The sequence below is a fragment of the Argopecten irradians genome, chromosome 1, assembly GCF_041381155.1.
Source record: "Argopecten irradians isolate NY chromosome 1, Ai_NY, whole genome shotgun sequence".
NCBI lineage: Eukaryota > Metazoa > Mollusca > Bivalvia > Pectinida > Pectinidae > Argopecten > Argopecten irradians.
Window position 1 is genome coordinate 28,714,410 of NC_091134.1, and position 25,379 is coordinate 28,739,788.

The following is a 25,379-nucleotide window of genomic DNA, read 5'->3' on the forward strand; positions in this document are numbered from 1 at the left end:
TGTTCAAATGAATGTACAGTATTTATTCCAATACACACCCACAGAGCGTAATATTTTTCAAAGAGGGGGATGTCTATTAGAACACAAAATTTCAGACTCAAAAGTGTGTCAGAACAAGAGGCCCATGGGCCTTAACGGTCATCTGAAAATCATCTCCACAAAATATAACAAATATTTATACAAAATCTGTTCCACTTCCATTAAGGATGTTGGATGTTTCTGGCCGAATTTGTTCAAAATACAAATTCAAAATACAATGAGAACTTTATATCAAATCATGTTTTGAAGGAATTTTTTTTTATTTCCCCTATAGGGCCCCGCCCCTCAGGCCCCAGGGTGGTCACAGAGTCACCATTAATACAAAATCTGTTCCCCTTCCCATAAAGATATTTTAGACCACATCTGGTTGAAATTCTTTCAAAACATTACATTTTCAACAATGTTACAAGTTCGTTTTTTAAAACATTATATAACAAACAAATTTTTTTTAATTGGGCTGGATGTTTAAAACCACAATCACTTGATTATGAACATTGTATCATTAAGCTTAATTAGCTCAGGTTACTTGCTGACATGTGTGTAGAAAAGACACAAAGTTGATCTTGATCCTAAGATCGTGTTAATTTCTGGCAAGACATTTTCATTAGGTCATGACTGTGAGTTCTCCCATATCACTTGCTTTTTACCACAAAATGTGAAATAGAATAAAATATTTGTCATTTAAATTCCTAATACCCCGTTCACACTGGACGAAAATCACGCTACAATCAAGAAAATCAGTCAGATCATGGCAGATTGTTACAATGTTGTGGCAAGGTCTTTAAGGGCGTATTAGCAACACAGATAGGTCTTCATTGCACACAGTAGAGCATGGTTGTGTTACAACTATTTTGAACATGCTCAAAATTTATGTAGCAAGGTCGTAGTGTTTCTTAACATAACTTTGACAGAAATTGTTGAATGTGCTTCAGCTTTGAAGCATATTAATCCTTCCAGCAATTTTTGCTTCAAAGTCAACAGATATTGAAATGTAACTTTCCATTAAATATCTAAAAGGTCATCTTGACCCGTCGGGTCAGATGGCATGAAAACTATTTATCTACTTATTAGCCTTAAATCAATCAAGAGAAACCTACACGCAGCAATAAGCAGAGTCAAGGAAGGTGCCAACTAAAGCATTAACCAATTCAAACTATAATAGGGTCACATATCACTTATAAAAAACATAAATCATTTACCTTCTCCTGTAGTCCTGGTGTCCAGTCCATTACCAACTACTGGAGGATTGTTTGAATTGACTGGCTCTTCAGGCGGATCTACTAAAACAAAACTTATATTATAACAAGAGGCCTAATGGGCCTTAATGGTCATCTTGTTAATACAATACATAGTACAACTGAAATACACAGTGAGTTGTACTTTTAAAGATTTTAGCCTTTTTGATCCCTGTCACCTTGAATGAAGGTAAAGGTCATTCATTTGAACAAACTTGGATGCTCTTCATTCCAGCATGCTACAGGCTTAATATCTGGTTTCTATGCCTCTTAATTATGGATAAGATGTTGTTTAAAGAGTTCAATGTTTTTGACCACTGTGACCTTGAATGGCGACCAAGGTCATTCATTTGAACAAACTTGGTAGCCCTTCATGCCAGCATGTCACAGGCCAATTATGTGTTTTCTAGGTCTCTTATTTATTCACAAGAAGTTGTTTAAAGGTTTTAACTTTTAGACCCCTGTGACTTTGAATGAAGGTCAAGGTCATTCATTTGAACAAACTTGGTAGCCCTTCATGCCAGCATGGTACAGGTTTAATATCAGGTCTCTAGGCCTCGTAGGTATTCACAAGAAGTCTTTTAAAGATATTAGTATTTTGACCTCTGTGACCTTGAATGAAGGTCAAGGTCATTCATTTGAACAAAATTGGTAGCCTTTCATCCCAGCATGCTACAGCGAAAAATATTATGTCTTTCGACCTCTTAGTTATTGACAAGAAGTTGTTTGAAGATTTAAGCTTTTTTGACCCGTGACCTTGAATGAAAGTCAAAGGTGATTTATTTGAACAAGCTTGGTAGCCCTTCATCCCAACATGCTGTAGGTCATATATCATATATAAACTGTACTAGGGTTTTACCCTGGAACTGCACCACATACTGATGGAAAAATACTGCCAGACATCTCGAAATTTGAAAAAAATGGACGGACATTCGGACCGGCAAGGACTGTGAGTAAGCCAGACCGAACTATATTTTGCCAGACCGGACCGAACTATATTTTGCCAGACCGAACAATTATGTGAATTTTTGAAGTAAACATAGTTTACCTTTTTGCCAAGTTTGACACCTGCATAATACTTCAGAGATGCCATTTTTACCGAATCCCGGTATTCAATTATTGCCGGACGGTCGGTCCAGACCGGATTTTAAAATAGTCAAATTTTGCCGGACATGTCCGCCGAACCTGCAAATTTCGGGATGTCTGACTGCATAAACTTGTGCCTTATCCATCAATACGATCACATAAATTCGTTCCACATCGGATGGAACTTTTTTACTTGACCCCGAACTTTAACCTTCCAGTGAATAAAACGTTATGTAGTCCCACTAAAAAGTGACATCACATTCACCGGAATGAAGTCAATATTTATGACATCGAAAATCTCGTATGGTGGTGTCGTTTTTTTTTCTTCGCACATTGGTAATGGTATGTAAAGTAACTCTTTGATGGGTGATTATTGTTTTTGAGTATTTTCATATTGTTTAAATGATATTGCACTCTGAATAGAATTAATGGTAAGTACTGTTTGCTTATGCGCTTATATATTTCCCATGGTAGTAGAATGGAGTAGACTATCATTCGGTTTAGTCAATGAATCTTTTCCTTCATGCAAAACCAAGTAAATAACTGGCAATTTGCTTTCTTATGAAAGTCATAATGGTTGCAGGATAAACAAAATACATGGTTAGTATCTTACAATACAAGTTTAATTTTGGTGCTCAACAGGGAAAGCTGTGATGACTCGGCAAACCCTCGTCATCATGGCTTTCCAAAGTCTCACACCAAAATAAACCTTGTATTGTAAGATACTAACCATGTAGATCCCTTAGTTGTCTTAAACATGAATCATTTTACCTTGTCGTGTAGTCCTGGTGTCCAGTCCATTACCAACTACTGGAGGATTGTTTGAATTGACTGACTCTTCAGGCGGATCTACTAAAACAAAACTTTATATTATAACAAGAGGCCTAATGGGCCTTAACGGTCATGTGATTGTTAATACAATATATAGTACAACTGAAATACACAGTGAGTTTATGTTACAATCACTTGTCACTTCTACTATATAAACTAACCATACCAAAGAGAAGTCTATGAGAGTATAAATGACACCCAAAAAGTATCCATTATGATATCGCTAATGCTGATATGGTTACATCAAATGATCACCATCTGTTTTATATTGAGGAGAACATCATCGTTGATAAATGGTTTTCCTGGTCTAATTTTGAACAATTTTAATGCAGACCCTTAAATGAGTTGCTGTATAAGTAATTATTTCTACTTTACAGGGGCCTATAGACCTTTACTACTCGCTTGATCCATTATATGTAATTATTGCCCTACAACCACTGTTCTCCCTTAAGAAATTTTTCCTGTTGGTCCTAAGGACCGGCTGACGCTAAAAGTTACCGGTCCTGACTGAAATTTACTAGTCCTTACAAAGTTACAATTCATTCTTGTAGTTTATATAATTACTAGCAAAGTAATAGTTTACAGTGTTTTACTAACAAAATATATATGCATATCCGGATTAGTATCGTAGGCTCTCAACAAAGTCAGTGGCGTAGGATGATGAAACGTAATTGGGAAGAGAGGGGGGGTGGCAAAGGTCCCCCGGGAAAAAAATTTACGATTAAGAATGGCTGAGATGAGTTTTACAATTTGTTGAAATTGCGAGCGCAAAGGCACAAGATTTTGGTGATTGGGAGGTCCAGGGGTCTCCCCCGGGATAAAAAATTATGATTTAGAATGGCTGATACGAGTTTTACGATGTATTTTGATGAATATGCGCGCGAGATTTTGTTGTTTGGGGGGTCCAAGGATATCCCCTGAGAACAAATAGTACAATTTGGAATGGCTGAGATGTGTTTTACAATGTATTTTAATGATTTAAGCGTTCTTGATACTGTAATATTTCGATTTAAAGTTACCTGCATTTAGAAATGATAATATGGGATAATTCTGACAACATTTGACTCATTTCCTATTACAAATGACCAAATCATGCGCAAAAATGTGTTTTCCCAATATAAACTACAGTAAACTAATAACCCCCTCCCCAGGGGGAAACCTGAGACCCCAGGGTCATATAATTCACAATTTTTGTTGAGGGACTTGAGACTTTTCTATCTATGAAGAGTATTTGATTCTATCACATCTGTGAGTGGAGGAGAAGATTTTTGAAATTTTAGTCAATTGTACCCCTTTTGGCCCCTCCCACAGCCCCCTGGGGGGTGGGGGTCATATAATTCACAATTTTGATCGGCCTTATGCCTTAGACGGTTTGTGCAAAATTTCATTGAAATTCCTTCAGCGGTTTTTGAGAAGAAGTCGAAAATGTAAATTGTTTACGAACACACGACGGACGACGCACGAGGACGGACAAAAGCCGATTAGAATAGGTCACTTGAGACTTCGTCTCAGGTGACCTAAAAATAGTGACATCAATGCTTATAATTAATTTTCAGACTACTTTATAAAATAGAATACGTCCAAACGTACGTTTCATTGATTTTCCAATGGATTATTTTTTGTCTCTATTGTGACGTCAGGATAAATTCAGGTTTTTTCACGCCTTTCTCTGGTTTTTTCTTCATATAGGGATTTGATTTCGTTTTTATGTTAACCATGCTTGTATGGAGCAATTCCTCTAAGAATATATTCTATGGGGCGCATTGAACAGTGAATAACAACTCATATTTTAAAACATCAAACTATATATCCTCCTTAACCCGAGCTACTCTATTAATAGACCACTCTCTATTAAGAGACCACTTTTCAATTATCCTTGAGTGGTCGCTTAAGACAGATTCGACTGTAATTGCAAAGGGCAATAACTCCGTAAGTTACGATCTAATCAGGTCGATTTTCTCTTTCCAATTTTAGTCTAAATACAAAGTTTCATAAAGCTCAGTGCATATTATTCAAGTTATAGTATTCACAAGGTTAAATAATAATTATTAGTGCAAAGAAAAATAACTCTGTAAATTATCTTCCGATCAAGCTGATTTTCAAACTCGTCCGAGATATTTCTAATGTTAAACTACATACAAAATTTCATTGAGCTCGGTTCATTTTTAATCAAGTAATCGTGTTCACAAGGTTAAATAATAATTATTGCAAAGGGCAATAACTCCGTAAGTTACAATCGAATCAGGTCGATTTTTGAACTTGTCCAACATCTATCCAATGTTAGTCAACATACAAAGTTTCATTAATCTCCGTTCATATTCAATCAAGTTATCCTGTTCACAAGGTCCAATAATAATTATTAGTGCAAAGGGCAATATCTCAGTAAATTACCATTGAATTATGCTGATTTTCGAACTCTACAGATAAAGTTTCATTAAGCTCGGTTTATATTTACTAAATTTACCGAATTCACAAGGTCCAATAATAATTATTTGTGCACAGGGCAATAACTTCACAAATTACAGTCGAATCAAGGTGATTTTCGAACTCGTCCGAGATCTTTTCAATGTTATTCTATATACAAAGTTTCATTAAGCTTGGTCTATATTTACTAAAATTATTGTGTTCACAAGGAAATGTTAACGGACGTCACATGACGGACGACAGACAAAAGACTATCGCAATAGGTCACCATGATCTATGGTCAGGTGACCTAATAATTTACTAACCTTTAGGTACAAGTATGTAACTATCAGTTGAACCTTGATCTTTTTTGCTAGGGTCTTTATCGCTCTCCCTGAAAATACATTCATGTTCAGTGCATAGAACCCTATTGATTAATTTTCATACATAAAATTTATACAAGAGATCCGAGAGGGATCTTGGTACCCACCAAAGAATGAACTATGTCTGACAATTCAAATAGTGATCTTTCCTCTGCTTTTCAAACTTCAATTATCAAAATCCAAGATGTCTGCCTGTCAGCCATCTTAGGTCCCAAAATGCCATATGCACAATTGCAAGGGCCCTAGTGGAATCTACAAATGAAATACGAGACAGATCCTTTCAGTCCTTTTTGAGAAATAGCGGTATCAAACTTCAACTATCAAAATCCCAGATGGCAGTCGGTCTGCTATCTTGTTGACCGATCAGTCCCAAAATGCTTTATGCACAACAAGCTAGGGCCCTAGGGAAAATGAAATTTGAGACAGACCTTTTCAATACTTTCTGAGAAACAGTGGTAACAAACTTTATCTATCAAAACCCAAATTGGCAGCCCGATGGACATCTTGTTGATCGATTGGTCCGAAAATGCAATGTGCACAACCATGGCCCTAGGGGAACCTACATATGAAATTTGACAAAGTTCCATTCAGTACTTTCTAAGAAATAGTGGTAAAAAATTTCAACTACCAAAATCTAAGATGGCAGTGGGTCAGCCATCTTGTGAATAGATTGGTACCAAAATGCACAACTAGGGCCCTAGGGGAACCTACATATGAAATGTGCAAAAGCTGCTTTTAGTATTTTCTGAGAAATAGCGGTAAAAAAAATTGTTAACAGACGGACTGAAGGACAAATGGACCACAGACCGATGGATGAAAGGCAATTTTGCTGCCCACCATCTAATGATGGTAGGGCTAAAATTCTTGTTTACATCATTATGGTATTATGGTAATCATTATTTAACTTTAGATATATGGACTTTCAATTGTGTATTCAAGTATCCAGAAATACACAGATAAACCTCAACAAGAGGCCCATGGGTCTTAACGGTCACCTGAGTTAGAATATATAATGAAACAAATAATGAAACAAATTAAAGACATATATACACTATATGCTGGGCCTTGAAGTTGGTCAGTGATTTATAAATTTGACTCTTTAGACTATGAAGAGTATTTGCTTCCATTAAACCTGTGAACTTAGAGGTATTTTTTGAAATTTTAATCATTTTGACCCTGTTTGATCCTGCCCCTCTGGTCCCCCAGGGGGTCATCGAGGACAGATATGGATGTTAAAATACTATATCTTAGGCTAATAATTCTAATCAAGTTTGACTAATTTCCTACGAAAATTGGGCAAATAATGTTCACAAATATGTTTTTCCTATATAAACTAAAGTAAACTTGACCCCTCCCCAGGGGGTAACGTGAGACCCCAAGGTCATATAATTCACAATTTTTATAAAACACCTTAAGACCTTTCCATCTGTAATTATTTGATTCTACTATATCTAGAATTTTAGAAGATTTTTGAAGTTTTAGCCTATTTGACCCTTTTTTAGCCCCGTCCCTCTGCCCCCAGGGGGTCGGCCAGGACCAATGTGGATATGATATTAAAATGTTATCTCAGGCTAATAATTCTAACCAAGTTTGACTCATTTCCTACGAAAATTGAGCAAAAAATGCTCATAAATGTGTTTTTCCTATATAAACTATAGTAAATTTGACCCCCTCCCCAGGGGGAAACGTGAGAACCCAGTGTCATATAATTTACAATTTATATAAACAAACTTTAAGACCTTTTCATCTATAAAGTGTATTTGATTACACCATTTCCAGAATTTTAAAAGAATATTTTTGAAGTTTTAGCCTATTTGACCTTTTTTGGCCCCGCACCTCTGCCCCCAGGGGGTCGGCCTGGACCAATACAGATATGATATTAAAATGCTATCTCAGGCTAATAATTCTAACCAAGGTTGACTCGTTTCCAATGAAAATTGAGCAAAACATGCTCATAAATGTGTTTTCCAAATATAAACTATAGTAAACTTGACCCCCTCCCCAGGGGGAAACCTGAGAATCCAGGGTCATATAATTCACAATTTTTGTAAAGGACCTTAAGACCTTTCTATCTATGAAAAGTATTTGATTCTACCATTTCCAGAACTTCAGAAGGAAGATTTTTGAAGTTTTAGCCTATTTGACCCTTTTTGAGCCCCGCTCGAAGGCCCCTGATAATTCTGACAACATTTGACTCATTTCCTATTACAAATGACCAAATCATGCGCAAAAATGTGTTTTCCCAATATAAACTATAGTAAACTTAACCCCCTCCCCAGGGGGAAATTAGAGACCCCAGGGTCATATAATTCACAATTTTTGTAAAGGACCTTAAGACTTTTCTATCTATGAAGAGTATTTGATTCTACCACATCTGTGAGTAGAGAAGAAGATTTTTGAAATTTTACTCAATTTTACCCCTTTTGGCCCCTCCCACAGCCCCCTGGGGGGTGGAGACCACATAATTCACAATTTTGATTGGCCTTATGCCTTAGAAGGTTTGTGCAAAATTCCATTAAAATTGCTTCTGCAGTTTTGGAGAAGAAGTCGAAAATGTAAATTGTTTACGGACATACGACGGACGTCTCAGGTGACATAAAAATTAAAAGAACCATTGGCAATTCTAGAAATAACTAAGAATATTTATCCAAATGTACATACCTGTCAGTTTGCTAAATCTAATTGTATCATATCTCCTAATTGAAAAGAAGGATTTAAGAATTTCTGTCATTTTGACCTTTTTGACCCCGCCCTGAAGCCCCTGGGCCATACATGGCCAATCTAGAAGTGATGTTCCAACTGACATCTCACTATGATAATTCCAATCAGGTGTGACATATTAAATACACAAAATGAACAAAATATTTGTTTTCCTTTTTATCATAACTGAAGTAATTTTCACCCCCTCCCCAGGGGGAAATCGGAGACCCTGGGGCCATGAAATTCACGATTTTTGTCTCAGGTGACCTAAGAATTATTTACAAATTAAAATAAACTTTAAAATTGAACTTTCGTATTAGAATTTTTATTTTTTGTTTTTCATTTTGATAGTTAGTGTATTATGTTACCAAACCTTATGCTTAAAATTCCAATTTGCTTTGCTAACGTTAAACAACAAAACCAAACTAGAAGTCAGTCAGTGTCAGTGATTTTATAAATTTCACTTTTTAATCTATGGAGATTATGTGGTTCCATCAAACCTGTGAATTCAGAAGAAAAATTTTGAAATTTTAGCCATTTTGACCCATTTTGGCCCCGCCCCTCTGGTCCCTGGGGGTCAGCCAGGACCAATATGGATATGGTGTTAAAATGCTATTTCAGGCTAATAATTCTCACCCAGTTTGACTCATTTCCTATGAAAACTAAGCAAATAATGTTCATAAATGTGTTTTTCCTATATAGAATATAGTAAATTTGACCCCCTTCCCAGGGGAAAATCTGAGATCCCAGGGTCATATAATTCACAATTTTTGTAAAGGACCTTAAGACCTTTCCATCTATGAAGAGTATTTGATTCTACCAGTTCCAGAATTTCAGAAGAAGATTTTTGAACTTTTAGCTTATTTGACCCCTTTTGGCCCCACCCCTAAGGCCCCTGGGAGTCAGTCATGGAAAATTTGTTAATAGGATTCAATGGCCATTTCATAGGGATAATTCTGACAACATTTGACTCATTTCCTATTACAAATGACCAAATAATGCTCAAAAATGTGTTTTCCCTATATAAACTTCACCCCCTCCCCAAGGGGAAACCTGAGATCCCAGGGTCATATAATTCACAATTTTTGTAAAGGACCTTTAGACCTTTCTATCTATGAAGAGTATTTGATTCCATCACATCTGTGAGTGGAGAAGAAGATTTTTGAAATTATAGTAAATTTACCCCTTTCAGCCCCTCCCACAGCCCCCAGGGGGGTGGAGACCATAATTCACAATTTTGATTGGCCTTATGCCTTAGAAGGTTTGTGCAAAATTTCATTGAACTAGCTTTAGCGGTTTTTTAGAAGAAGTTGAAAATGTAAATTGTTTACGGACATACGACGCACGACGACGGACAAAAGGCGATTAGAATAGGTCACTTGAGACTTCGTCTCAGATGACCTAAAAAGTTTTTTCTGTTGGGGTTTAATAAAATATTTGACTTTTAATTGTAAAAACATGTCATAATTGCTGTGGTTTCTATATTGCTTTCTGCACATAAACTGAACTGCTATCTTACCTTTCCCCTGTTTCTCTTCTTTTCCGCACACAGTATATCACGCCAATGATTACAAGGATAACAATTATGCCAATTACAGTTGGAACAATAATCACCACCAGATGGTCATTACCAGCTGTGCCTGTGAACAGAAATTGATAAGAGTCATGCATATGATATATATATATATACAGCTAATATTACATTTAATATTATAATTGGACCCGTTTAACCCCAGCTTTCAAGACCCCAAGTAGTTAGCCCATTTACTGTTTGTACAATGTTGGGTTCCCACCATAGATGGATACTACCAATGTAATACAAAATGGCCTTATCACTCACCTGGTTTAATTAAGTAACACAAAACACTTATCTAGCTTAGAATCTGACACAAAACTGTATATGCATTCAATATAACATATTTCATTCCAAATGATTAAAAGCATAATTATCAACACTATGGTATGCAGAAAAGGCTAAAGGATGTTCATTCATATTGTACAGCATGATATCCATTCATATCATTCAGCATGATATCCATTCATATTGTACAGCATGATATCCATTCATATTGTACAGCATGATATCCATTCATATTGTACAGCATGATATCCATTCATATTGTACAGCATGATATCCATTCATATTGTACAGCATGATATCCATTCATATTTTACAGCATGATATCCATTCATATCATTCAGCATGATATCCATTCATATTTTACAGCATGATATCCATTCATATCATTCAGCATGATATCCATTCATATTGTACAGCATGATATCCATTCTATTGTACAGCATGATATCCATTCATATTTTACAGCATGATATCCATTCATATCATTCAGCATGATATCCATTCATATCATTCAGCATGATATCCATTCATATTTTACAGCATGATATCCATTCATATCATTCAGCATGATATCCTTTATATTGTACAGCATGATATCCATTCATATTGTACAGCATGATATCATTTACATATTGTACATGATGAATCATTCATATTTTACAGCATGATATCCATTCATATTTTACAGCATGATATCCATTCATATTGTTTACAGCATGAGTATCCATTCATATTGTACAGCATGATATCCATTCATATTGTACAGCATGATATCCATTCATATTGTACAGCATGATATCCATTCATATTGTACAGCATGATATCCATTCATATTGTACAGCATGATATAACACCTGTACTCTGAGGTACATGATCAGTGTGTAACACCTGTACTATGAGGTACATGATCAGTGTGTAACACCTGTACTATGAGGTACATGATCAGTGTGTAACACCTGTACTATGAGGTACATGATCAGTGTATAACACCTGTACTATGAGGTACATGATCAGTGTGTTACACCTGTACTATGAGGTACATGATCAGTGTGTAACACCTGTACTATGAGGTATACATGATCAGTGTGTAACACCTGTACTATGAGGTACATGATCAGTGTATAACACCTGTACTATGAGGTACATGATCAGTGTGTAACACCTGTACTATGAGGTACATGATCAGTGTGTTACACCTGTACTATGAGGTACATGATCAGTGTGTAACACCTGTACTATGAGGTATACATGATCAGTGTGTAACACCTGTACTATGAGGTATACATGATCAGTGTGTAACACCTGTACTATGAGGTACATGATCAGTGTGTAACACCTGTACTATGAGGTACATGATCAGTGTGTAACACCTGTACTATGAGGTACATGATCAGTGTGTAACACCTGTACTATGAGGTACATGATCAGTGTATAAACACCTGTACTATGAGGTACATGATCAGTGTATAACACCTGTACTATGAGGTACATGATCAGTGTATAACACCTGTACTATGAGGTACATGATCATTGTGTTACACCTGTACTATGAGGTACATGATCAGTGTATAACACCTGTACTATGAGGTACATGATCAGTGTGTAACACCTGTACTATGAGGTACATGATCAGTGTGTAACACCTGTACTATGAGGTACATGATCAGTGTGTAACACCTGTACTATGAGGTATACATGATCAGTGTGTAACACCTGTACTATGAGGTATACATGATCAGTGTGTTACACCTGTACTATGAGGTACATGATCAGTGTGTAACACCTGTACTATGAGGTACATGATCAGTGTGTAACACCTGTACTATGAGGTACATGATCAGTGTGTAACACCTGTACTATGAGGTATACATGATCAGTGTGTAACACCTGTACTATGAGGTATACATGATCAGTGTGTTACACCTGTACTATGAGGTACATGATCAGTGTATAACACCTGTACTATGAGGTACATGATCAGTGTGTAACACCTGTACTATGAGGTACATGATCAGTGTGTAACACCTGTACTATGAGGTACATGATCAGTGTGTAACACCTGTACTATGAGGTATACATGATCAGTGTGTAACACCTGTACTATGAGGTATACATGATCAGTGTGTTAACACCTGTACTATGAGGTATACATGATCAGTGTGTAACACCTGTACTATGAGGTATACATGATCAGTGTGTAACACCTGTACTATGAGGTACATGATCAGTGTATAACACCTGTACTATGAGGTACATGATCAGTGTATAACACCTGTACTATGAGGTACATGATCAGTGTATAACACCTGTACTATGAGGTACATGATCAGTGTGTAACACCTGTACTATGAGGTACATGATCAGTGTGTAACACCTGTACTATGAGGTACATGATCAGTGTGTAACACCTGTACTATGAGGTACATGATCAGTGTGTAACACCTGTACTATGAGGTACATGATCAGTGTGTAACACCTGTACTATGAGGTACATGATCAGTGTATAACACCTGTACTATGAGGTACATGATCAGTGTGTAACACCTGTACTATGAGGTATACATGATCGGTGTATAACACCTGTACTATGAGGTACATGATCAGTGTGTAACACCTGTACTATGAGGTACATGATCAGTGTATAACACCTGTACTATGAGGTACATGATCAGTGTATAACACCTGTACTATGAGGTACATGATCAGTGTATAACACCTGTACTATGAGGTATACATGATCAGTGTGTAACACCTGTACTATGAGGTATACATGATCAGTGTGTAACACCTGTACTATGAGGTACATGATCAGTATATAACACCTGTACTATGAGGTACATGATCAGTGTATAACACCTGTACTATGAGGTACATGATCAGTGTATAACACCTGTACTATGAGGTTCATAATCAGTGTATAACACCTGTACTATGAGGTTCATAATCAGTGTGTAACACCTGTACTATGAGGTATACATGATCAGTGTGTAACACCTGTACTATGAGGTACATGATCTGTGTATAACACCTGTACTATGAGGTACATGATCAGTGTATAACACCTGTACTATGAGGTTCATAATCAGTGTGTAACACCTGTACTATGAGGTATACATGATCAGTGTGTAACACCTGTACTATGAGGTACATGATCAGTGTGTAACACCTGTACTATGAGGTATACATGATCGGTGTATAACACCTGTACTATGAGGTATACATAATCAGTGTGTAACACCTGTACTATGATGTACATATGATCAGTGTTTATTGTAACATTCTTACCAGAAGGTTCACAGGACACATCAGTGCTTTTTGTTCCTCCCTTTGGAAAAGTTCCTGCTGAGCAATTTTTATATGGGCGACATACAGCAGTTGAAGATACAACATCGGAAAACATCCCTTCTGGACAGACCTCACACTTTGTGTTGTTATTTGGTGTACCTGTAATAGGATATAGCCAATCTGATTGAAATACAGATCCTTATAACATCTGACAACATCCCATAAGAGGTCATGTTCTGATGACCTTTATATCATGTGTACTTCAGATCAAATGCATTTTCTGCACATTGCTACATCAATTGACAACGCCATTTCGCCCCAACATAGATATTCAATAAGCTTTGTTGTGCCCTTTGGGCGAGATGACTACGTATACGAAAATAAATATGACAGCTTTTTAAAACAATTTCGTCACCTGAAATTCAACTTCAAGATTTTGCAGGCAGCAATTTGATTGGCCATTTCCAAAAGGTCACCTTGACATGACCCCTAATGGGATGTTGTCAGATCCCCTTATCCAACTTTACCCATGTCATTTTTTCTGACAAATCTTATTTTCTTGCATTTTTCATGCAGATTTCAAATCTGTAAAGTAAAATGGGTGTTCTTGAACTACTTTTTGAGATATTTGAGATTAAAATATACCATCCTTGTAAATTTGCTGGCCCAAAAAAAGAAAAAAATCATAAAATTATTTTTTTCTGTAATATTAAGTTGAATGTAGTCTGGATCCTGTTGAATTAATTGTCCTAAATTTCTAATGATAGAAGAATATACAAAACTATTGTATTTTTACAAATGCTAACTAATTTTCGTTATTTCCCAGGACCGTTTCTATATGCAATTATCATGTTTTGCCATATTTTCGGCGCAAAAAAAAATCAAAATCAATTAATAGGCCAAAAAGGAAATAAAAACCCATGTCAATTTCACAATATTTGTATATATGATATGCCCAGGGGAAATATATATTTCAAATATGATACAAAAACATGGGGTCCTCGATCAAATGTTCATAATTTTGTACGCTTGAAATTTTTATCTCGCAACCCTACCCCCATTTCATCCAGTGCTGATGTGGGACATATTTGACTATTTTTTTAAAATCATGCCACAAAAAACCTTCGACATCAGTTCATATGTTTTTGTGATATTATATCTAGTTTATGACTGTTTGTTTTTATGATTTTCTGCAAATGTGTTTTAAGGAAATCCGTACACCATTATTTTCAGAATTCCAGAATTTTGGTCTGGACGGTTCCCCTCTTATCATTTATTGCAATGAACATTACTTCTGGTGTTTGAAAATTCATTCCCATTTACGACAGGGACCGCAATAACCTCAGAGGTATCTAATTTTCACTTCATTGCTTTTATTTGATTTATTTAATGATTTTAAACATTCAATATCATATGATGACAATTTTCATCTATTGAAAAAATATCCAAGTGGAATATCATAGCGTTGAGGAAACCATTCTGGAATTCAAAACAACCCTCCACAGCTTCCGGTATAGCGTCAAATGAATTGGCGCGGTTTTCAAAAGTATGGAACTACCTTAATCTGACTGAGGATATATATGGCCTTGAGCTCTAGGATCATCAAACAATCATATACTTTTGTATTGACTTTACCAGTCAAAAACTATTTTCACATTACTTTTAATAACACCATCTGTGATTGACTAAGTCAAAACTTAAAATTGTGTTTCATGAACTAATGCTGGCCCTGTTAACCAAGACCCTTGATATTGAATCTCAAAACCATCCCTTCCATCATAATCAAATTAAATCGAAATAAAGTAAAATCAAATCAAATAAAAACAACAAGAGGCTCAGAGGGCCTGCATCACTCACCTGTTTTGTAAACCAAGCAATGTACAGGTTAAATGTTTATTTCCTCAATGATTTTAAGAATTGCCTCTAATTTCCTTCTATTAAATCCTGCCCCTCCCAGATCCTGTCCCAAAGGGAACAGACCCTTATTTGGTACAAATTCTGTTTCCCTTCCCTCCACGATGTTTGGCCCCCAAATCCATAAAAAACAAGAGGCCCATGGGTCTTTACGGTCACCTGAGTGAAACAAACACTAGTATGTTGACCTTTGAAGTCGGTCAGTGATTTTATAAAGTTGACTTTTTAATCTATGAAGAGTATTTGCTTCCATCAAACCTGTGAACTCAGAAGAAGATACTTTGAACTTTTAAGTCATTTTGACCCTGTTAAGCACTGTCCCTCTGGTCCCCTAGGGGTCAGTGAGGACCGATATGGATGTTAAAATGCTATATCTCAGGCTAATAATTTTAATCAAGTTTGACTCATTTCTTATGAAAATTGAGCAAATAATGTTCATAAATGTGCTTTTCCTATATAAACTAAAGTAAACTTTACCCCCTCCCCAGGGGGAAACGTGAGACTTCAGGGTAATATAATTCACAATTTATGCAAAGGACCTTAAAACCTTTCCATCTACATTGTATGAAGAGTATATTTGATTCTACCAATTCCAGATTTTTTATGTTTTATTCTATTTGACCCCTTTTGACCCCACATCTAAGGCCTCTAGGGGTCAGTCATGGAAAATCTGTTCACAGGATTCAATGGCCATCTCTAACTGATAATTCTGACAACATTTGACTCATTTCCTATTACAAATGACCAAATAATGCTCAAAATGTGTTTTCCTTATATATAATTATAGTAATCTTAACCCCCTCCCCAGGGGGAATCGAGAGACCCCAGGGTCATATAATTCACAATTTTTTTGTAAACAACCTTAAGACCTTTCTATCTACGAAAAAGTATTTGATTCTACCACATATGTGAGTAGAGAAGAAGATTTTTGAAATTTTAGTATATATATAATATAGTTTATATATAAAATATATAGATCACCTGAGACTGGCCTACAAAATTTCAGCTAAGTACTCCCCGATGTTTGGACCCCAAATCCATAATTTTTATGGTAATATGGTAACTATCAGAAATATGAATACGTAATTTTGACAAATGAAAATATTGCCATTTCTTACATATTTTAATAGGCACTTAAGAACATCTTCAGGAAAGAAAAAATTTAAAGTTTGTTCAAGGATGCCCTCTATGATTTTTAGCAGAAATTTTTTTTTTAGGTATACACAATCATGTACATGCACGGCCGGCCCGGTTGAGGCGGAGGAATAAGTTCACTTGCCCTTAGGCAGGTGAGCTAATAAACCAGGTTAGTGATACACACCCTCTGTGCCGCTTGTTTGATTAGTAATAGGAAGTCAAAACTGTACTTATCAAATACAAAGACTTAGAAGTCTAACAATATGCAACCTACCACCAACTTTCACTCCTTCTCCAGCTACACATGGTGAATGGAGCTCACAGTTCCCTTCATACTCTGTCATTGGATTCTGAGATTTCGGATGGTAGTAATAACCATCATTGCACAAACAGAAATTGTTTGTGGTAGAATTACATGTGATGACAAGATGAGCATTACGTATGGGACAGCCATTCTCTTTTGTGCGACAGGTCTCACATGACTGAGCCTGATTGTAATTAACTGAGAATTGTCCAGCCGGACATTCCCGACAAGATGAGGTGGTGAGATTGACCTCACAATGACTCTTTAAAAATGTGCCAGGTGAACACTTCAGGCACAGTATTCCTGGAAGGCTGGGATGCTGATATCTAGGTGGTGCTTCTATGTCAGATGGATTTACAGTGGCTGCCTCACTCCACCGGAGAAATGTTATTAACATAACATCATACACCAATATCCACAGTGGTCTCATCCTCCTGAAATGCACAAACAACATTATATTATTATGTATATAATAAGCACTTCTAGTTGTTTGAGTTAATAAAGGATCATTTTATTCTTTATCTTCAATTTCTCTTTAAAGGCCCACTTCCTTTCCAAAACGACTCCTAATTTTTAAAACAGGAATGCAAAACAAAATTGATATTTTTTACAGTTGCTAAAGTTATTAGCTTACCATGAATATGCATTTCATCACCTTCTGACCAATTTAATTAAAACAAATCAAATGTTAATCTTTTAACATAGATAATCATATATTTCCCGTTGTCATCCTAATTACAATACCGCATGATAGTTGATTATTTATCAATTATCACTACACCACACAGTAAAACAGCGAAATGAATCTGCACAGATTACCCAGGAAATCTTGCTTTTTGGTTTGTTGTAACCTCATCTTCTGCCATCAGTATGTTTTTTCGTATCTTATTATTGTTTTTAAGAAACTTTTGATATTCGTTCCGGAGAAGTAATGAGCCTTTTAATTTAAACACAAGACATACCTTAACCAAAACAGCTTTTAATTTTTGAAAATGTTATTATTGTAACTGAGTTGAATAACTTCGATACAGTGGAACTTCAAATTCCCTAACAATTAACCGATTATGGTCGGTGCAAAGGATTTTGGCCAATTTACATAGAGATTCAGTAATGAGAAGTGAACTAAATAAGTGTATCTACAATTACAATCCAGATATATATATTGTAACATGAATGTGCTAGAATGGAAGTAGTACTCGTTATTACTGATTGTTTGTATCATATGTGAATTTTATCACAAAAGAGTGAATTAACTGTTTAAAATGAATGAAACACAACAATCTTTACATTGTTACCACTTATTCTTCCTAATTTTCTTGTCTGCATTGACCTACATTCCGGTAAATGTTGGTTTAAATGTACATGTGGTTACTAATAAATAGTTGGTGCTGGTTTTAAAATGACATGGTCATTTTTAAAAAATAATATATGGCTTAAGTTTCTTCATCAAGAGAATGTACGATATCTGACAACTGAGTAAATAATTTGGTTTGATTAGTTTAACATCCTATTAACAGCCAGGGTCATTTAAGGACGTGCCAGGTTTGTTGGTGGAGGAAAGCCGGAGTACCCGGCGAAAAACCACCGGCCAGTACCTGGCAACTGCCCCACATGGGATTCAAACTCGCGGCCCAGAGGTGGAGGGCATGTGGTAATATGTCAGTATATCTTAACCACTCGGCCCCATATGCCGTGAATAAATAACCCGTATGTCGAGGTCTCAAAGTCAAATTTGAAAACGATGCTTCCTCAGACTTCATGCCATTGATCGATATATGTCAATTACTCAGGTAATTGGGCAGTTTTTAGAAGTGGTTTTAATTATAGTTTGTAGTTAGACTATTCCGATCTCCAAACCAGTCCAGTATTTGGTAATGAGAAGTTTTAATTACTATTAATATACTCACTGGGACCCAACCAGTAGTTGTGACAGAACAGTAGCCGTGATTTAGGTAAAATTTAATTGTTTGCATCTCACGAAACACATTATTTCCACATAAACAAAACAACACCATCATAAAGTATTCATCAACAGCTCCAGACATTCAGAAATCTGGATGTACAGTAGAATATGCACACAATCACGACTACTGTTCAGTCACGACTACTGGTTGGGTCTGAGAAGAGGAATTCATTATTATGTATTCAATAGACAATTGATATGTAAAATGTTTAATGTAATGGAATGCTGTCGTAATAACTGTCTATCTCACGAAACATAAAATAAAATGATAATAAAATAATAGGGATGTAACAATACATCGGACTATCAATATATTGCGATTGTATGCCTCTCAACTCGATCAATCGATGACAATTTCAAAAAGTCGATAACAATCGCTGATAGTATGCCAAGCTAGGCCATGCAAAAAATATTTGTTTCCGGTAACCCGACCAACCCTATAAAATCAGTGCCTACTCAAAAACTTTTTATTAGTTTTGTCCTCAAGCAAACAAATAACAACCTAAATTTTGTTTGGTTTTGCACAAACAGGAATTTTTGTACAAATTCTGTAAATTTAAGATACCTATAAGTATAATCACCTGAGAATCAAATCCATGGTATATATATATATATATAAGGTTGAATAAAGTCTATTTCAGTTGTTAACTGCAAGAAAGTGGGATGAAGAAAAAAAAGAATTAAAAAAAAAAAAATCCTTACCTAAGTATACCGACCCTTCATTTTTAAATGGTGTTACTGGAAACAAGAATATTTTGTTATTTGGCCCTATTGATAGTGTCAATTGATATTATACAATTATCGACCTATTTCCAGGTGGATATGGTGAGTTATCAACCCGAGCAAGTGATATATTCCGAGGTCGGAGGCCGAGGGTTATATCATTTTCGAGGGTTGATAAATCACTGTATCGACCTGAAAATTGGTCGATAACTGTTTTATTATACGAAATTTACAGGATATTAACCCGGCTCTTCAAAAAGACCTTAATTACTACAATAAACAAGATGATATTTAAATGTTCTTTTTACAAAAGTAGTAGTTTATCAATTACATGTACAGTATATGGTAAATATCCAAATGCTTCTTGCTAACGGTGTAGACTGGTAGAACTGGAATATTGTATCAACTGCAGCCCGTCTGGCATTCTTGAACGTTTTCCATAAATTAAAGTTTGTAGTTGATCACCGTTGATCGCAGTAAACTTGCTTCCTTCCGCCATATATGTTGCGGACTATAATAATGACGTCACAATAGATTATTCCAATGTCATTGAATGAGGGAAACTCCTGTTTCGCTACATTTGGGTATGACTCGATGTCAAAAGTGATTATGACGTCGCATCTCAAGGGAGTTTTCCTCGATCTATTTTTGACACAAGTTACTGGACTCGCGAGAGGTATCTGGACAGGGTCCAGTAACCTCGCGTGCTTTTCGCCGCCAATTTTCGGGTTTGATATCGCAGTTGATGAATACTTCTGAGAAACGTTTTGGCCAATCAAAATACAGCAAAAGCACCAGTCATATAATAATTTTCTATAACTTGGACTAAAATCATGTACTCACAGAGAATTGATAAAGAAACTAAGTCACAATAAATTGTTACTTTTTCCATGTTATTTAATCAAAATGCAAACGCTGACAAGGTTCTCAATCACAATCTTCATTGCGTTTCAGTTGGTACACTGACGCTAGCAGATAAACGGGAAGTGACTCAAAACCAATACTGCACTAGATGTACGTCATGGCGGCCAATTCATCCACTGGATTTTAGTATTTATCAGAATGCAATACTTTCACAATACTATTGCAATTGTAGTCTGCAATAGTAAACTGTCGTAATAGTGTTTTCTCCGATAGCAATAGTATTGCAATAGTTAAAATTTTAGGCAATAGTCACCCCCTATAAAATAATAAACATTATATGTAAAAGGAGCGGGTCGGTATGGTTTGTACATAGTGTTAAATACAGTCTCTGTCACTCAGCTGACAGAGCATGCTTCTTTGGCTCTGTCGGGAGATTGGTAGTTTTTCACACCAGCGACATGAGTTCCATCAGAATCAGACACCGCGAAATTTGTTGGTCTGACGGATATGTATGGCAAAATTTGACTCGGACCGCTTATTTCAAAATCCTGTCCTGACAGACCGTCTAGCAATTATAGAGTACTGGAAGTCAGTAGAAATGGCGTCTCTGAAGTATTAAGCAGGCAGCAAACCTGGCAAAAACGTAAACTGCATAAGATAATCATGATTTCAAACAACTGTCTGGATACTAATAGCAGGAAGTTATGTTAATACTTCAAAAATTCGCATTAATGTTTGGGCCGGCGAAATCTTGTTCCATCAAGCTAACTCAGTCCTTGCCGGTCCGAATGTCCAGCCATTTTTTTCAACTTTTGCGATGTCTGGAATCATGTGTGTATTTTCCCTGTTCTTCTACAAATATATGATATCGTGACAGACTATATAGAATATCACTTTTAATTGCAATGTAATCGACATTTACTTTTAATACTGTACTAGCCAAGTACTATTTATGAATCGATGTCATCACCACTATATAATAAGTGTTATCAGGACTTCTCCCCGACCTGTCAGATTATTTCACAACGTCCTAGCCCGAGATACTCTGGCCCTTAAACCCGATACCAAACGGTGTCGGCTTAATTATTCCAGGTTTTCGAGTACTACTGCGCTCTGGCCCTAAACCAGACATCTATCTGTCATAATGTCTAAGTCTGGTGTCAGGGCCAGAGTATCTCGGGCTAACAACGTCCATGAAATTTTGATGACAATTTTACCAGTTACTGTATGCATTGGAAGTGACATGACAATATTTTACATAATGAGGCGTCAACAATCATGTCACTATGTAGCCTAAATGAGGTATACAACAAATTAGCTATGATTAAATTTATAAAATCAAAAGTGAAAAACGAAATTTGACGTACCTGCATTAGGGCTAAAATCGGCCTTGTGACACAGAACTCGCTGAAGTACATTTACGCATCGTTGTAGATCTACCCAATATATCAACCCTCCGAAATAAGCAAATGGTGAGATTGGATAGCACGACACAAGTAAATTCTGTTTCTTGTAATTTTTAAGTTTTCCCCGCACTAGGCCTAGTCTATATCTATCGGTCTAGATCCTATTTTAGTCTCTGGATCATACAGGAAGTAAACTACATATTATAATTTAGGATTCAGATCCGGAACATGGAGTGCGGTTAAAACTGCGGCCCCAGTTGAAACGGCCCCACTAACTATAAAACGGACCCAGTCAAAACGGTCCGTTTAAAAAAAATGTTTACAAAGGGATTTTTTTTTATTTCAACTGTATTCAGCGTTGATTTTTTTTGGAAGAGTTAAAGTCTATTTTCTTGTACATAATAATGATAGAAAAATACGGCACTAGGTTATTCTACAACACTTGTTACACCAGAGATCTCATCAGTATCTCATCAGTCCAACATCATTGGAAAGCCATATTTGGCTTATATAGATATATGGTAATAATATACATAAATGGTTAAAAGTTATACGTGTGATTGCGTTAGCATATGTATATATATATGATAGTATTCCTACTTTCTAGTAAGATATATAAGTGTAGCGTGGAAGTTTATGTCACGCTTAGATTTTATTAGTTGTTCAAGTTAAAGTTTATTTGTATTGTAAAATAACAGTTTTATACTATTCAGTTGATAGTTTTAGTTTATATATGTGCATTATGTATAGTGTATATATACATACATAGAACAGTTAGGGACCAGGTGGCCACGCGCACGTGCCCATCTGGGGTCGTTACGTATAAGGGAGCTAGGGCACCGCATTCCGTTTTCCATATAAGGAGTTGTTTACGACTAGGGCTGTGTATTAGGGTCCAGTTTGATAGACAGGTTGCATAAGGTGTTCGTATTAATAGTAACAGGGAGCTAAATTTAGATAGTGGTCACTCCGGCCAGCCAATTAGAGTTAGGTTGGGAGGGGGGATGGAAGTAGGTAGAAATACGTAATCATATTAAGATTCAGCCAATGAACGTGAGAATGAATATGGAAGGAGCGAGGTTTTAGCCAATTAGATCATAGTATGAAAGTGGTATAAAAGGGGGTGCACGTGAAGAAAAGACAGATTACATGAAATTTTGGGACTTACTCCACGTATCTCAGGATCAGCTATTTTAATTCGGATTACTTTACTACACTTAGTGTGTTTGTGACTATGGAATTTCTACTTGGGATGTACTGTACGGATATTTCCTACATGTATCAGTGATGTGATATATACGGATTACTATATCATTCTTAGTGTGTGTGACTATGGGATTTATACTTGGGATGTACTGAATACTTCGCCATTATGGATATTTACTAGGAGTAAACTTAAGTGAAACAGTGTACCAGTGTGTGCGTTCCTAATGGATTTATGGTGAACTATATTACTTGGATGTTAATGTGAATAAATAGTGTGTGCGTTCCTGATGGATTTATTGTGAACTATATTACGTGGATGTTTATGTGAATAAATTATGTGAATTTTAAAGTGATGTTTTCTAGTTTTCCCTGCCGTAGTCACCTTCCATCACGGACTTACGATATACAATAGCGTCTCGTCATAGCCTAAGTGCTATCATATTTTGGAGAAACGCTACAAATGGTGGCAGCGGTGGGATGGAAGTTACCATGATTACGGTAGGGGAACTTCAACATTCCTGAACATTTTGGATTTTTTATTAGTGACAATTTGTGAATATGGATGTTCCGGAAACATCGAGGATCATTTCAGCGAGGGCTCACTTTTCCGCATGTGCGTCGAAATTTCAATTATAATTTCGACCAGAGTGAAGTGATGAGTGCTGATGTGCTTTATTATTCGCCTCGGATATTCCGTGATTCGGATGTTGAAATATCATCAATGACCTCTACTCCGAGTGTTGGACCTATAGGGACTACAGTGAGTTGTGATATATGTGCTTCGAGTTCACGGACAGCGAATCAACGCAAGTCGGAACATCAATATACGGGATTCATTCTAAGATGGATAATTGTGTTGATGTATTTGGCAAGTTCATTGGGTATAGTGTACTATAGATACCCAAACCACATTATCGCGTGCTTCATAAAAGAGTTTATAGTGTTTGGAACTCTAGTGTTCTGGTTGTGTATCACGTGTTCTGTGATAGTGAATTCGATTCAGAATCCCGTGATGGTAGACATAGTGACAAATATGTCCCAGGGATTAGTGGACGATAGTGAATTAGTGTTATCAAACAGCCAAGATGAAGCGATATTCAGTAGGAGTAACTACACAAGAAGGAATTATGTACACGAAATTCCGTCAAGTGTGTCCCTGCTGGAGCAGTAGGCCGTGCGCGCGCGTCGGCCGCGCGGGAATGGAGGACTAATACAGGCGAGGAACGGAGTTAAGACTGTACCCAGCAATATGTGCTACTAACAGGGATACAGACACAGAGTTTTGTGAAATTATTTCTTCCGCGGGAAAACTGCAAACAGGAAGAAGAGTACGACTTACTCGAAACCAGAGTAATGTGTGATGTAATAATGTGTGATTTAGCTACGGAAGTGCATAATATGGTGGACTGGAAAGTTGACACCGGAGACGTACTTTTATATCCGAAGATCTCTATAGCGGTGCTATGAGGATCGTCCTGTATTGGAGCCTGACCTTTCCATGTGTGAGACAGCCGATGTAAACACGTTGTTTGTGATAGTGATTTTATCAAAATTTATCATTCGGGAACTATCGTTATTAAAACAGTCTATCAAGCCAATGGATCACGTGCTGTTTAAGGAAGCACTATGGAGAGAATACCTCGACAAGTGTGAAGTATTGGACGAGGGATTATAGCCATGCAAGAAACCACAATGATTGATAGAGGGAATCGGGGAGTCCATAAAGTTTATATTGTATTTTAATTGGGACAGTTGCCGGACAGTGTTGTCGACTTAAAAACGACGTTGTGAGGAAACCCCATTTTGTGTATATTATTCGTACAGACGTCAAGTAGGTGTGTGATATTAAAGTTGTGTTGTGTTTATCTGTGGATCTACAAATGGATTATCATCAAGTGCCTTTCAGTGAAGACGATTAATTGAAGATCGCCTTCGTTATTCCACTAGGTGGATTGTACCAATGTTATAGTGATGGTGTTTGGTTTGGTCAACGCCTGGATCACTTTCTCCAGAATTATTGAGAAAACGCTGAGTGGATT

General features: G+C 36.5%; 1 protein-coding gene across 9 annotated transcripts in view; it reads right to left on the reverse strand.

Moving 5' to 3' along the window:
• Positions 1-22,308, reverse strand: part of LOC138323114 (tumor necrosis factor receptor superfamily member 5-like) — a 28,639-nt gene extending 6,331 nt beyond the window's left edge. For 2 of the 9 annotated variants that reach the window (XM_069267477.1, XM_069267550.1), the window contains exons 1-7: positions 22,096-22,308; positions 17,149-17,612; positions 13,824-13,982; positions 10,197-10,317; positions 5,921-5,988; positions 3,132-3,212; positions 1,239-1,319 (exon numbers count right to left, since the gene is read on the reverse strand). In XM_069267477.1, coding sequence (XP_069123578.1) covers positions 1,239-1,319; positions 3,132-3,212; positions 5,921-5,988; positions 10,197-10,317; positions 13,824-13,982; positions 17,149-17,608 — 970 coding nt within the window. In that variant the 5' untranslated portion in view covers positions 17,609-17,612; positions 22,096-22,308. Of the gene's footprint in view, positions 1-1,238; positions 1,320-3,131; positions 3,213-5,920; positions 5,990-10,196; positions 10,318-13,823; positions 13,983-17,148; positions 17,613-22,095 lie in introns of all 9 variants that reach the window. The other 7 variants (XM_069267514.1, XM_069267505.1, XM_069267497.1 and 4 more) reach the window with 7 other exon arrangements.
• Positions 22,309-25,379: the final 3,071 nt, after the last annotated feature.